The sequence below is a fragment of the Eucalyptus grandis genome, chromosome 4 (genome assembly GCF_016545825.1).
Source record: "Eucalyptus grandis isolate ANBG69807.140 chromosome 4, ASM1654582v1, whole genome shotgun sequence".
In the NCBI taxonomy this organism is placed as follows: Eukaryota; Viridiplantae; Streptophyta; class Magnoliopsida; order Myrtales; family Myrtaceae; genus Eucalyptus; species Eucalyptus grandis.
Genome location: NC_052615.1, coordinates 9,062,933 through 9,076,651, shown reverse-complemented (window position 1 = coordinate 9,076,651; position 13,719 = coordinate 9,062,933). Strand labels below are relative to the sequence as shown.

The 13,719-nt window shown below is 39.8% G+C and overlaps 1 protein-coding gene across 1 annotated transcript; it reads right to left on the bottom strand.

Moving 5' to 3' along the window:
- Window positions 1-11,522: 11,522 nt before the first annotated feature.
- Window positions 11,523-13,680, bottom strand: LOC104442603 (L-type lectin-domain containing receptor kinase IX.1). The gene has a single exon (XM_039311708.1). It carries the CDS (start codon window positions 13,636-13,638, stop codon window positions 11,569-11,571), a length of 2,070 nt encoding a protein of 689 aa, XP_039167642.1. The 5' UTR covers window positions 13,639-13,680; the 3' UTR covers window positions 11,523-11,568.
- Window positions 13,681-13,719: the final 39 nt, after the last annotated feature.

Sequence of the window (13,719 nt, the reverse complement as noted above, 5' to 3'; positions counted from 1 at the left end):
ATTGCCAGGGGCACTCTCTCCGAATGCATCCATTTTTGCACGCACAGAGGATAGAAACCAAGTAAAGAAAAATATTATTTGGACGACACAACTGAAGTTGTTTTGATGCTTGAAAAACTCGCAGAAGCTTCAGATATTCCAAGCTCACCATCAGAAAAAGAAGAAGATAAAGAAAAAGAAGATTCCCTGTAAAAATAATGCCCAAAATTTTGTCAGATAACATATTCGTTCTTTCAAAGCTCAAGATGTAGATACCTTGCTCATCAAGTTTAACTACAGGGCTCATTCCCTGCTTAGTGAACTGATGCGTGGGCTCAAAGCTTTCTAGGTCATGTTGTCACTGCTCAAATGAAACAAAAACGAGCACTCCCTATGCCCTGGTAACAGAAGTGTCCTCAAAATCTTGTCTTACCAAGCACTAGTTTTCTTTTTCTTCCTCAGAGAAGCACAGATAATAACATCCTATATAACATGGAAGGAACTCATGAGAAGTATAATAATGCATATGTTTTCAGTCCCTCAGAATCATGATCTTTGTGAGCACATCTATCATGAAACAACAGGGAACTCTGTGGATTAATACTTGATTCAAGCTTTGTTTGTTTCACAAAAAATGAACTTTGCTGGAAAATATTTTACCAAAAAAAAAAAAAACTTTGCTGGAAAATAGTTTCAAGGGAGCTTATTTCCAAGGAAAATAATTATATCTTCAGATGTTTGATTGTACCTTGCAGATAATGTGGAAGTCGTTATTTGATATTTGTTCTGGAAAAATTATGCTTTACAAATTTAAGAAAAACTCTCGAGCACAACCTCAAGTTCAAGGAGTGGGTGCTATTGACTACAAGGGAAATTTCCGTTGAATTATTTTGTTCTTAAGCAATTTAAGTGTCAAAAAATGAGGAATAATTGTTTTGGATAATATCCTCAAAACAAATGGAAGTTAACTGAACATTTTCCGGAAACTCTCCAGAAAACAGCTCACTTTTGAAGTTACAGATCACAGTAATAGTCGAAATTAAATTGAAAATAAGAGCTCATTCTGCAACTGAAATCAATGGAGAAGAGGATGAACAAGAGGATTGCTTAGACAATGTAGTAGATGTGGACATTTCGATGCTGTGAGCAACTGGTTCACCACCAGTCGACGCACCAAAGGATGAAGGGAGTAACCATGTCGACACTATAGATGGAGGAGGTGTAGATATGTTGGGACCGGCAATGATGATGGAAGAGCTGGTGGCGAAGCACCGAAGTCGAAAAGATTTAGTGCTTCTCTTATAGAGGGCCGAATGTTAAGAGTCTGGATGAGCACACCATAGCCCTACGATCATTAAATGCTCCAATATTTCTCATCAAAATCTCTGCCTAGTTTGGGGTCCGCTACATCTAGCAGCTTTCCAACTCCATAGAGCTCCTAAACCCAATCCACGAGCCAAACTTGGTTTTCCGTTGCCCATGAATCTACAACTGGTCTTCCACATGCTATTCTAAGAGGACAATGCCAAAACTAAACACATCAGATTCCTTGCTAGCTTTGCTCGTGTAAATGTATTTAGAAGCCATATAGCCCATGGTTCCAGCCAGTACAGTTGTTTGTGACCCTTTGGATGGTCAACCAGCCTAGCTAAGCCAACGTCCCCCAATTTAGCATTAAAGTCTAAATCAAGCATGATATTGCTTGACTTATATCTCTTTGCATGACACATTGTTCCCATTTTTCATGCAGGTATAGCAATGCCGAGGCTAGGCCTTGTGCAATTCAGCACTGCTTTTCCCACATCAAAAAGGTTCGGTGCTTGAATAAGTGAGTCTAAGCTACTGTTAGACATGAACTCGTAGATAAGGAGGGGTATCTTTTTCTCATGAAACCATCCGATGAGTTGGACTAATTTTCTATGCCTAAGTCGGCTTATGGTCACTTTAGTCACGTACTCCTTTATCCCTTGTCTGGACTCGGGTGTGATCTTTTTGATAGCGAAAATAGTATTTACACCAAGCAAGCAGCCTTCATAAACTCTTCCAAACCCCCCTTCCCCAAGCAATCGTGCATCTGCTAAATCATTAGTAGCCGTGACCATGTCCTCGTAGAATATCTTGGGCCCTGTCACTCGGTCAAATTCTTCATCAATTGACGGGACATCATTCTCTTCTCCAATTCTGTTTAACCTGTAACCAAACCAAGCAAAGCCTAGAACAAGAGCAACCAACAACAAAGAGCCTAAACCTACGAGGGACCAGACCCATGACTTGCTCTCCTTTGCCCTGACGTTGTCACCTGTGTTTCTCTCTGCAGGAGAAGTATGGTTTGTTCTGTTTCCACTGTCAGTGACTCGTAGATGAGAGCTAAATTCCCAGGAATGTAGAGTGGGCAACTCAAATCTATACCGGGTGGTTGCCGAGAAACCGACCATCACCCATTCTGGCAGATAATTTGTTAAGTCAACTGAATGGGAGAGCTTGGCAACGTTCAGATTTGGATATTCCACATCTATCATGAGGACACTCCACATCTGCGTGCTAGAACCGTATGTTATTGAAGCGTTGATATGTCCATCCCTCTCGATTTTGTTCTGGAGCCAATTGACACACGTATAGTTGACAGATGAGATATTATTCAAGTCTATACCAACATGATGACACTGCGGATCCCAATAATTGTAGTAGTACGTGTCAAATTCCACAGCAACGAATGTGGTACATGTAGAATATTATTTTCATAAACAATTAATCAATTAAGAACAAACGGATTCATATATGATTGTAAAACACCAAGATTAATAATTTCAGCGGAATTAAAGCATACCTATTTGAACCATTGCTTTACTTGAAGAAAACTAGATCACTCTTCAGGAACGGAGAGCTTTCCCCCCTTTTCCGCCCGACTCTTTGGTCTTAAGAATGCTGGTTTTAAGAATGAGTGATTGCCCTTCTCCGACCCTTACTGCTCAACCTAAGAGCGGACAGCTAATGCGTTCCACTTATTGAACAGGATTCTATAGTCGGTCCGCGACCCCCGGATGCCGAAGGCGTCCTTGGGGTGATCTCGTAGTTCCTACGGGGTGGAGACGATGGGGTCGGTCCATGGATTTTCTTTCCTTTTGCCGCATTTTGCTCAAAGGGTTGAAGGGAGATAGTGCATCAAGCTGTTCGCAAGGATCAACTTGATCCAATTAGGGATCTATTGGAATACCAGATCTTCCTCTCTATGACCTATTTCGATATAGCAGCTTTCAATGGGATTAAAGCAACTGATAGGTATAAGCTACCCTTTTATAGGCTAGAGAGGGGACCTAGTAAACCCTAATCAACAGCGTGTCAACTGAGCCATTCCCATTACGGGCTTCAGTCAAACACAATTGCCTACACTTTGCTGCTCAACTAGGCCTGTTAACAATATATGCCAATACCCAATTTAATCAGATCACTTTAGGGTTTAACAAATATTGGAATATCTATTAACCCGATTATTTAAAATAGAAAATCAATTAATTAATGTAAGCTCATATTATAGGAAATTTCCAACAGTACAAGGGTCGGAATGGTTTCGGTTCCTACTTACAAGAGCCAGGCCTCCAGACGAGTTGCTCGGGATGTCAGACCCATTGGGGACGTGAAAAAACGTCAACCCATCAGCAAAAGTGTCGTTATGTTCTGAATAGATGACGAAGCTGAATTGAGTGGAGAAGTCTGCCACATTGCCAGTCGAATCGTCCCAAAGGTGCAGCGGGTCGTGGTACGTGGCTCGACCCATGCTGCAACCAAGGTTCTCACCCTTATCGCTTACGGTGAGCTGGACGTGTGAAGTCGACAGAGACGCATTGCCTTCGGGGACAATTCGATCATCAAAAGCTGGAAAATTAAACGAAAATCCTTCACATAACAGTGAAGCAATGAATATCATTCTTAGATAGATGGAAAAAACCAAGAGTAGTGCTTGAAGGCTGTGCATGCTCTCTTAGAGAAGAAAAAAACAATAAAACCGTTTCTATGTCTGTGTGTTTGGAGGTGTCATGACTAAGGCTGGGTTTTATTGGAGACCATCTTGGAAGGGATTCAATGGAAACCACAGGAAAAGACACTCAAGCTTCACGATAGATAGTTAAAGGATGGATAAGACAAGATCACACAAGGATCTTGGCATTGTTCAATTTCTGATGGATATGTTCCAAGGGAAGAATAGGAAACATTATTCAAATTACATCAATTACATCCAAATACCTCTGGGTAAGGCCCATATGCACATTTCAAAGTCTTAATTAATTCACAAGACTTGCAGTATGTCAATAGAGAATATACGTCATTGGAAAATCTAGAGCCGGTTTATAAGGTACTAAAACAAGCTTGTTGGGTCAAGTTGGTGGGTTTTGGACTTGTGCTAATTAGCCTTTTCTCGCGAAAGAGATTGTTTAACGAATCAGAGTGACCGGATCGATGGCTCAGTGAGCGGTAAAGATCGATCATAACAAAGAGAAAGGTCAACGAAACAGTGGCCATATAAAGGACAAAAGATAGCTTATGTGAGTAGATTGGATGGGATGGGACCAAGGTCGTTTGTCTTAAGATGAGATCAATAATGAAGGGAGGCGTGTGAGCTCGAGGCTTGTTTAATATAGCTCTAGACTCTAGTCCCGCTGTTCCTAAATGTTGACTATGCGATAGACAAGGGTATTTTTAAGATTAAGATAAATATCATGAAAAATCATATATTAATACATATGTAATAAATTTATTTCAAATTAATTTTTTGATTATTAAAATATCCAATTAGTACATTTATGATAAATTTACCTTCCGTTGATTTTCATTAAATTTTTATTGACAAATTACTAAGTTAGATGACACATGCCGATTAACGGGTGTACCGGTTTGGAGTTTTACCTTCAATTTGTCATAAGTGTATCGGTTTATGATTTTTTTAAAAATATTAATCCGATTTAATCGAAATTAATGGAAAGTAAATTTGTCATAAATATATTATTTGGATCTCAAACTTTTGATATCTAAGCTGTAAAGCTTCATTCTCCTTGAGGTTTCTAGATTGCTCTTGAATTTGGGGACACTCGAACGTTTTAACGTGTTGGAATATAATATACGAAAATAACATGATCTTGTAATTATGTTAATGCGAAATCATCAAATAAATAAAGGATAAATAATAAGAACTCCAAAGATTTACATAATTCATTATGGGTATCAGTACTAATGTTTACAGGGAGAGTTAGTAGTAAATAATTCATTATAATAAGAGAATCGGAGTTTATAATCGTTCACATCCTCTAATGTTTCTCATATCTAAATTTAAACTCAAATCCAAAGTATTTATAAATAAATAATATAAACTTACAGCATGAAAATAACCGTGTGTTCAAGCCCAAGCAATACTCTTCTCGTATGACCGAAAATCAAGACCGTGTAGCGTTATTGAATTTTCTTCTTTCACATACAAGTTACTTCTTCCACGTTCAAGTTGCTGCTTCTCGTCGGCTTCTAGACTTTCCTTTCGTGCGGCTCTGTCTACTTCGTAGGCTTCGGCGGCTAGTGAGATAGAAAACCCTCGTTTTGCTTTTGTCCGTGTGTGCCCATGGTCAACAATTTGACGTGTGCCCACCATGCAGCAAAAGAGTCGGCTGCTGCAAGTAAAAGAAGAAACCCTTGCTTTTCTTTATTTTATTTCCTCTTTTGTCTCGTAGATATAGACGACCTTTTTCTTTTGTCATTGCTTTCCTTTGGTTATCCAAAAGAAAATCTAGTACGAGGAAAACTTCTTCATCTATATATAATTCACTTGGAAAAATTCTTATCATTAAATTCAATCTAACAAATCATTATTCAAATTTAAACTCGAGATATTAATTTAACACAATATAATAAAAAATGAGAGTGTCCACACGAAGCTTCCACAACAATTACTCTCTAGACTTGAAATATAAAAAGGCAAAAAAAAAAAAAAAAGAAAAAGAAAATCGCAAGAATTAACACAATCTAAGGGGTCATCTTAACAAATGTCAAGGTTGCCCTTCCATTATTGATTGATTAAGAGTAGTTTCACTGCAATGCATTACACATGCTAGCCACAACAAAAATCATTCTCATTAAAAAATTGTCAATGTCCTTTTGTCTTACTAAAGATTCATTTGGTAATATTTCTATTTCTTGAAATAATTTTCAAGCAAAAGAATGAATTTGGTAACCATAAAATTTCTATACCTAAGATAGAAAAATAATAGAAATGCATTTGGTGGGATTCTTAAATTATTTTTGTGACGTAGAATTTATTTTATTTTTTAAAAAAATTCTGATATTTTTCTTTTTTCTGTTCTTCTTCTTCCTCCTTTAGCCGATCGCTAAGCCTCGGCAATGGGCGGCGACTGACCAGAAACGAGAGCTAACAACTTCACCGGCCTCGAGGGAGCCTCCTTGGCCACCGGTGAGGCTTCGATGACCAGTTAGAGGAGGAAGATGAAGAAAAGAAAAAAAAAAGAAAATCACTTATTTTAGAAATTGTTCCCCAAAACAAAAATTAAATTTTCTATTTCTTTTTTTTTTTTCCAAATCTATTTCTAACCGTTTTCTATTCCAAAGAATAGAAAATCCAACTAAAGTTATCAAATGGATTTATATTTTTCTTTTATTCCGAGGAACAGAATAATAGAAATTTTGAGAAATAGAAATGTTAAAAAATAGGCCCTAATTTAGTTTGGTTTTATAAAATTGATTTACAAAAGTGAGATGTCAAGCTGTTATTAAATTTTGAATATAGCTCTTTCGTGTAAAGGCACCGCTTTTTAATTTGCTCTATTGCTATTGATCTTGAGGACTAACACAAACTGCGTCTCCGCTCTCATATGAAGAACGTTGTCTGCATGCGGGGCTCCGGACTAAGGCTGCCGACTTCGTCGGGGATCATCTTGGAATGGTTCAACGAATCAGTAAGAACGATAATTGCGTTGAACATGTGTGATCGCCACGTAAATGCACTCCATCTTTGTTTTTGGACAAAAAATTTTCTGCGAAAGGAAGGCAAGGTAAACGAACATTCTTTGAAATCTATCCAGGAAAAAAAAAAAAAAAAAAAAAAAAACTCGGGAGTTACAATTCACAGTAATTGTCAAAGTTCAACTGAAAATAAGAGCTCATTCAGCATATGAAATCATTTTAGAAGAAGATGAACAAGAGGATCGCTTAGACAAGGTAGTACATGTGGACGTTTCGATGCTATGACCAGCTGGTTCACCACCAGTGGAGGCGCCAAAAGATGAAACCCTAAAAGATGAAAGGTGTGACCAGGTCGACAATATAGACAGAGGAGGTGCGAGATATGTTGGGACCGGCATTGTTGATGGAAGGGCAGGTGGCGAAGTATCAAAGTTTAGAATGTGGGGAGTGCACAACATAAGTCCAATATTTTCTTTCAGGGAGATGGCGAAGAGAGAGTCCAAGTCTGAATCTGTTAACATATTCAGTTGAACCTTTTTTTCATTCAAAAGATTAAGCCAATGAGTTATGAACCAACTAGAATATATTAACTGTTCCACATCACATTAATTATTTAATATGGGATTTCTTTAACATAACTCACTCACATGGACATCCTAATACGGAAGATTTAGAGCTTCTCTTATAGAGGGCCGAATTTTGGAGTCTAGATGAGCACATTAAAGCCGTACGATCATCAATTGCTCCAATTGTTTGTCATCGAAATCACTGCGTGGTTTCGAGTCCACTACACCTAGCAACTTTTCAATTCCATAGAGCTCCCAAACCCAATCCACTAGCCGAACTTGGCCCTCTGTTACCCGTGAATACAGTTAGTCGTTTGTGACGCTTTGGTGTGGCTAACAAGTCTAGCCAAGCCAATCCAAAGTCCCCCAGCTTAGCATTCGAGTCTGAATCAAGCACAATGTTGCTTGACTTTATGTCCCTATGGACAACACATTGTTCCCATTCTTCATGGAGGTATAACAATGCAAAGATTATACCTTGTGCAATTTTGTACCGCTTTTTCCACGTCAAAGAGGTCCAGTGCTTGAATAAGTGAGAGTCTAAGCTACCATTAGACATGAACTCATAAATAAGGAGTTTCTTTTTCTCATGACACCGATCGATGAATTGGACTAAGTTTCTGTGCCTGAGTCGGCTGATGGTCTTCTCTTATGTGGCATGTGGCATGCTCCTTTATCCCATGTCTCAACTCTCGAGTTATCTTCTTGATTGTGACATTAGAGTTAATGCCAATCAAGCGGCCTTCATAAATTTTTCGGAAACCCCCTTTCCCAAGCAATTGTGCAGCTGCAAAATTATCGGTCGCCTTACCAAGTCCCTGTAGAAGAACTTCTCGGGTCCGGTCACTTGGTTAAATTCTTCTTCAATTGACAGGAGATCATCCTCTTCTCCAATTCTGTCATTTATCTTTCTCTTTGACCAGTAAAAAAACCAAGCAAAGCCTAGTACAAAAGCGATGGACAAGAAAGAGCCTAAACCTTGTCATATGTGTTTGTGTCTGCAGGATTAGTACTGCTTGTTCTGTTTGCGTTTTCGGTGACTCGGAGATCAGACCTAAATTCCCATGAGTACAGAGTGCGACTCAAAGCACAAACCCGTGGTCACCGAGAAACCGACTGTCACCCATTCTGGCAAATACTCTGTCAGGTTAACTGAATGGGAGTGCTTGGCAATGTTCTTTTTTGGATCTGTGGCATCGATCATGAGGACACTTACATCTTGCGCTCTAGAATTGTATGATATCGAAGCATTGTGAGTCCACCGCTCATGATTTTGTCCCCGAACCAATCCACTCATGTAAAGTTGACAGATGAGAAGTCAATCAAATCTGTACCAACATGTTCACACTGCGAGTCCCAAAAATTGGTGGACCTGTCATAGAAAGTGTCGAATTCCACAGCGATGGAATGTAGTAGAAGGGTCGGAAGGGTTTCAGTTCACACTTACAAGAGCAAGATTGCCACCAGACGAGTTGCTTGCGAAGTCTGACCCATTGGGGGCGAGAAAAAACGTCAATCCATCAGCAAATGTTTCATTATGTTCTGAACCGATGACAAAGCTGAATTGAGTGGTGAAGTCTGCCATATTGCTAGTCGACTTATCCCAAAGGCACATCGGTTCGTGGTACGTGGCTCGACCCACGCTGGAATTAAGGTTTCGATTCCTATCACTTATGGTGAGCTGGACGCGTGAAGGCAACTGAGAGGCGTCACCTTTGGGGACAATTCGACCATAGAAAACCTGAAAATTAAACGACATTCCATCACATGACACTGAAGCAATGAATGTGATGCTTACATAGAAAAAAAAAAGGACAAAGAATAATGCTGGAAGCCTATGCATGTTCTCTTCTAAAGAAAACGCTTCTGCATGTCATGACTAAGGCTGTGAGTTTTTGTTTTTTTGTTTTTTTGGAGACCATCTTGAATTGGTTCAATGGAAATCCACAGGAAAAGACTCGCAACCTTCTCGATGAATAGTTTAAGGATGAAAACGGCAAGGTTAGGCGATGATCTTGCCATTGTTCCAATCAGAGAAATATGTTCCAAAAGAAGAATAGTACATTGTAATGTGAAAATGTTAAATTTTAAGCAACATAAATCTAGTGGAAAACTTTAGTGAAGATGATATAATTGTGTTGGATGTCATATAATCGCGACATATTAGAGAATATCATTTAAATCTCATCAATTGCATATGAATTATTCTTGATGAAGTCTATCTGCACATCTCTGGATAGTGGGGCCTCAGGACTTGTCCTCAGGATTATCAAAACAAGTATGTTATGTAATCAGACAAAGGATTCATCGTTGGAAAAACCGAAGTTAGCTTATAAGATCCTGAAAAACCATGCCGGAGAAAGTTGGGAGCTTTGGACCTGGGCTAATTAGCCTTTTCTCGTGTACGGTCCAAAGTTTGGACTCCAAACGATGCCATGGCCAGTTGAAAGAGACTGAGGGACGAATCATAGTAACCGGATCGATGTAAAGATCGATCCTAACGAAGAGAAACGAAGTGCATGAAAACTCTGGATGGGATGGGACCAAGGCTGTGATATCTTGAATTTTGACCCCGTCTTGATAAAATGAAATGGGCATTTCGTTGATGCGCCTATGGTCCATTTTCTCTAAGGGATATAAATGCGATAAACTTGAGAATTCGATCAGAAATCGATTGCTGGATCGTGATAATTGACAAGGGTCAATACGATACCGTAATAATCGATTGGTGATCGGATATAGGTTGATTCGATGGAATGACATAATTGAATTGCGAGATGATTGTAAAATTCGCGTCGAACGACACTAACCTGATTTTTTGTCGATTTTGTACTCGGTACTTGTAATTAAAACCTTGCGATTTTTACGATAACCGAGAGTTGCAGACGAGCCGAAGATGCACAAATGTGGATCGAAAATTATCGACCACGAGTCAAACGCGCTAAAATTCCTAAAAGCTACCTGGTAGATTAGGTCGCGCTAAAATTGCGTCCAGTCGATTTAACCATGAATCATCCATAGAGATTATAATAGCCTATATAAGATAAGTTTTAAGTTCCAAACAATTGGAATAGTACCCATTTGGGAGTATTTGGCAAGTGGAATATGTCCCATAGAGCATCATCTTGTCTAGTGGAAGATGGCGTTGGACATCGGGAGTATTTGGCAAGTGGGGATTGATATATTGCAAATAATAGTAACATTCAATAAGACAGAGATGAGTTCATTGGATTGGAACAATAAGACAAAAGTGTGGGGTTTATCAAACTTTATCAGGTAGCTCATTTTCTATATTCAACTCTATTGCTTATCATTCCTCAATTTCGATTTTTGTTCTCAGTTGGTGTTAAAGTGTCCGGCATTGTTTATTAGTGAAGTTCCGATTGACTTTACGTACATATATTCTCCCTTCATTTGTCGACTCAAAAGTCTGGATTAGCCTTTCTAATAGTTGGTTCCCGTGTTGTTTGTCGCAAATTGGTGGTAATTTGGCTTATTGGACTTCCTTTTTACGAACAAAAGAAAAAAAAATACATTTAGCTTCATCCGACTTTGAGTACGCTAATGATCCTAGAAACTTGCATTACGAATGCAATTGGGGCATACTAGATCTTTCAATTTGTGCAATAAGAAAAAAAATATATATATATTTTCTATTTTTTCAATAAAGAGCAACTAAAAAGTTTAAGATTTAAAAGTAGTTTCAATATGAGTTCAGGCAATGAGAGCGCACCATATGTTTTCAACCTGAATTTGTTCGAGGCTTTCACCTATTAATTGTATTGAGTTTTAACTTCCATGAAGCATGAAAGGACAATAGAAGAATGGTAGATTTTGCTAGGAGACTCTAACTAGCAATTGATAACAGATACTAAGCCATCAAAGAAGACACATACTACATTAGATAATCTTGGAGATCAAATCGAAGTATAAACATGAAGAGTTAATATTGAGGTACACACATGACAAAATTTATATGAAAGCAGATAGTATCCGACATCAAATTTCAAAGTACAATTTACAATTCAAATTGATTTTTCAAAAACATACCAAAAGTAGTAACTTATATTGTACTTGGGAGCAATGAAGAGGAAGCAGAATGATGAGATTGTATGGAAGAGGCAGTAAATGTGGACACTTCGGTGCCGCTTGTCGAGGTGGCGTGAGATGAAACAATCGATGCCATGGTGAATGAGGATAGAGGTGCTAGAGATGTAGGGACTGGCAATTTCGATGGGAGACTGGGTAGCGGAGCATTAAAGTCGAGAACGTTTAATGCTTCTCTTATGGAAGGACGGGCGGTGTGGTCTGGATGAGAGCACCACAGCCCTACAACCATCAAGCACTCTAGTTGCTTCTCATCGAAATTGGTACCGAGTTTAGACTCTGCTGCATCGAGTACCCTCCCAATCCCATATAGCTCCCGAACCCAATCCACCAATAGGACTTGGCTTTCCTCGGCCCTTGGCTCGACGGCTTTTCTTCCACAAGCTATTTCTAATAGGACAATTCCGAAGCTATAGACATCTGATTCCTTACTCGCCTTGCCGGTGTAAACACAATCAGGAGCCATATAGCCCATGGTTCCGGCCAATATTGTTGTTTGTAATCCTTTGGCATGGTCAACTAGTCTAGCCAAACCGAAGTCCCCTAATTTAGCATTAAAATCGGAATCGAGCATGATATTGCTGGACTTTATATCATGATGCAACACGCACTGTTCCCATTCTTCATGGAGGTAAAGTAATGCTGAGGCTATGCCTTGCGCGATTTTGTATCGTTTCTCCCATGGCAAGAAGGTTCTTTCTTTGAATAGATGAGTATCCAGGCTACCATTAGACATGAACTCATAGATAAGAAGGAGTTCCTTTTTCTCATGACACCACCCGATGAGTTGGACTAAATTTCTATGCCGGAGTTGGCTTATGGTCTTCACTTCGGTGGCATACTCCTTTATCCCTTGTCTTGACCCTGGATTAATCTTCTTGATTGCGACTTTGGCATTCATGGTCGTCAAGTATCCTTCGTACACTCTCCCAAAGCCCCCTTCTCCAAGCAACCGTTCAATTGCAAAATTATTGGTTGCCACCACCAAGTCCTTGTGGGAGAATTTCTTGGGCCCTGGCACTTGCTCGAATTCTTCATCGATTCCCAAAGCATCTTCTTCTCCGCTCTTGTAAGTTCCTTTTCTCTTCGAACAGTGACGAAACCAAACAAAGGCTAGAACAAGAACCAGCAAAATGAAAGAACCTGAGCCTAAGGTAGCCCATAGCCATAACTTTCTCTTTTTTCCAGCCACTAGCACATTAGAGCGGAATTCCCATGCCTCAAGAGTGTGGAACTCATAATCCGTACCCGTTGCAGCCGAGAAACCAAAATTCACCCACTCCGGCAAATACTTGGTCATGTTGACTATATTGTAGATAGCAGAGGAATTCATGTTGGTGCCCGTGGCATCCACATCGATCATGACAATGCTCAAGTTCTGCGTGCTAGAATTGTACGTAATCGTAGCATTGATCCGTCCACCACTCATGATTTTATCCTTGAACCAATCGACGCAGCTAGAGGCCGCAGAAGTGAGATTATTCAAGTCTATACCAACATGTGCAAGTTGTGAACAATCCGGGTCCACAACACCGCTAAAGTTGTTGCGATAAGTGTCGAACTCGACAGCTACAAAGGAAGTAGAAGAGATCGAAGAGTTGCGGCTTGGACTTACAAGAGCGAGGTAGCGTCCCAAGGAGTCGAATGGCATTTGAGATCCTTTGGGGACAAGAAAGAAGGTGAATCCGTCGCCGAATTTGGAGTTTCCCTGCGAATTGATGATGAAGGTGAAGTTGGTGGTGAAATCCGCCACGTTCCCGGTTGCCTTGTCCCAAAGGCGCATCGGCTTGTGGTACGTAGCCCACCCTTTGCTCATAGTGGCCTTTGTAAGTTGGATGAGGTCGCTCGAAATAGACGCATCGCCTTGGAATCGAATATTATCATTGTCGAAGGTTCGGAAGCTGAAATCGATGCCTTGAGACGATGCTGAAGCCGTGAAGGCGATGGCCAGAGAGAGAACCAAGACTAGGAGTGATTGAAGCTCCCTGGTCTTGAAACTAATGATATTTGAGCTGTGAAATTCCATTCTCTCTGAAGTTTCAAGATGCGCTTGGAACCAGGGAGTTAGCACAGCTTTCTGGTGCTCTGACGTTGTTACACGCACATA

Bases quoted from the DNA above. Each gene is read 5' to 3' on its own strand.
- LOC104442603 (XM_039311708.1), bottom strand. From the start codon at position 13,638: ATGGAATTTCACAGCTCAAATATCATTAGTTTCAAGACCAGGGAGCTT.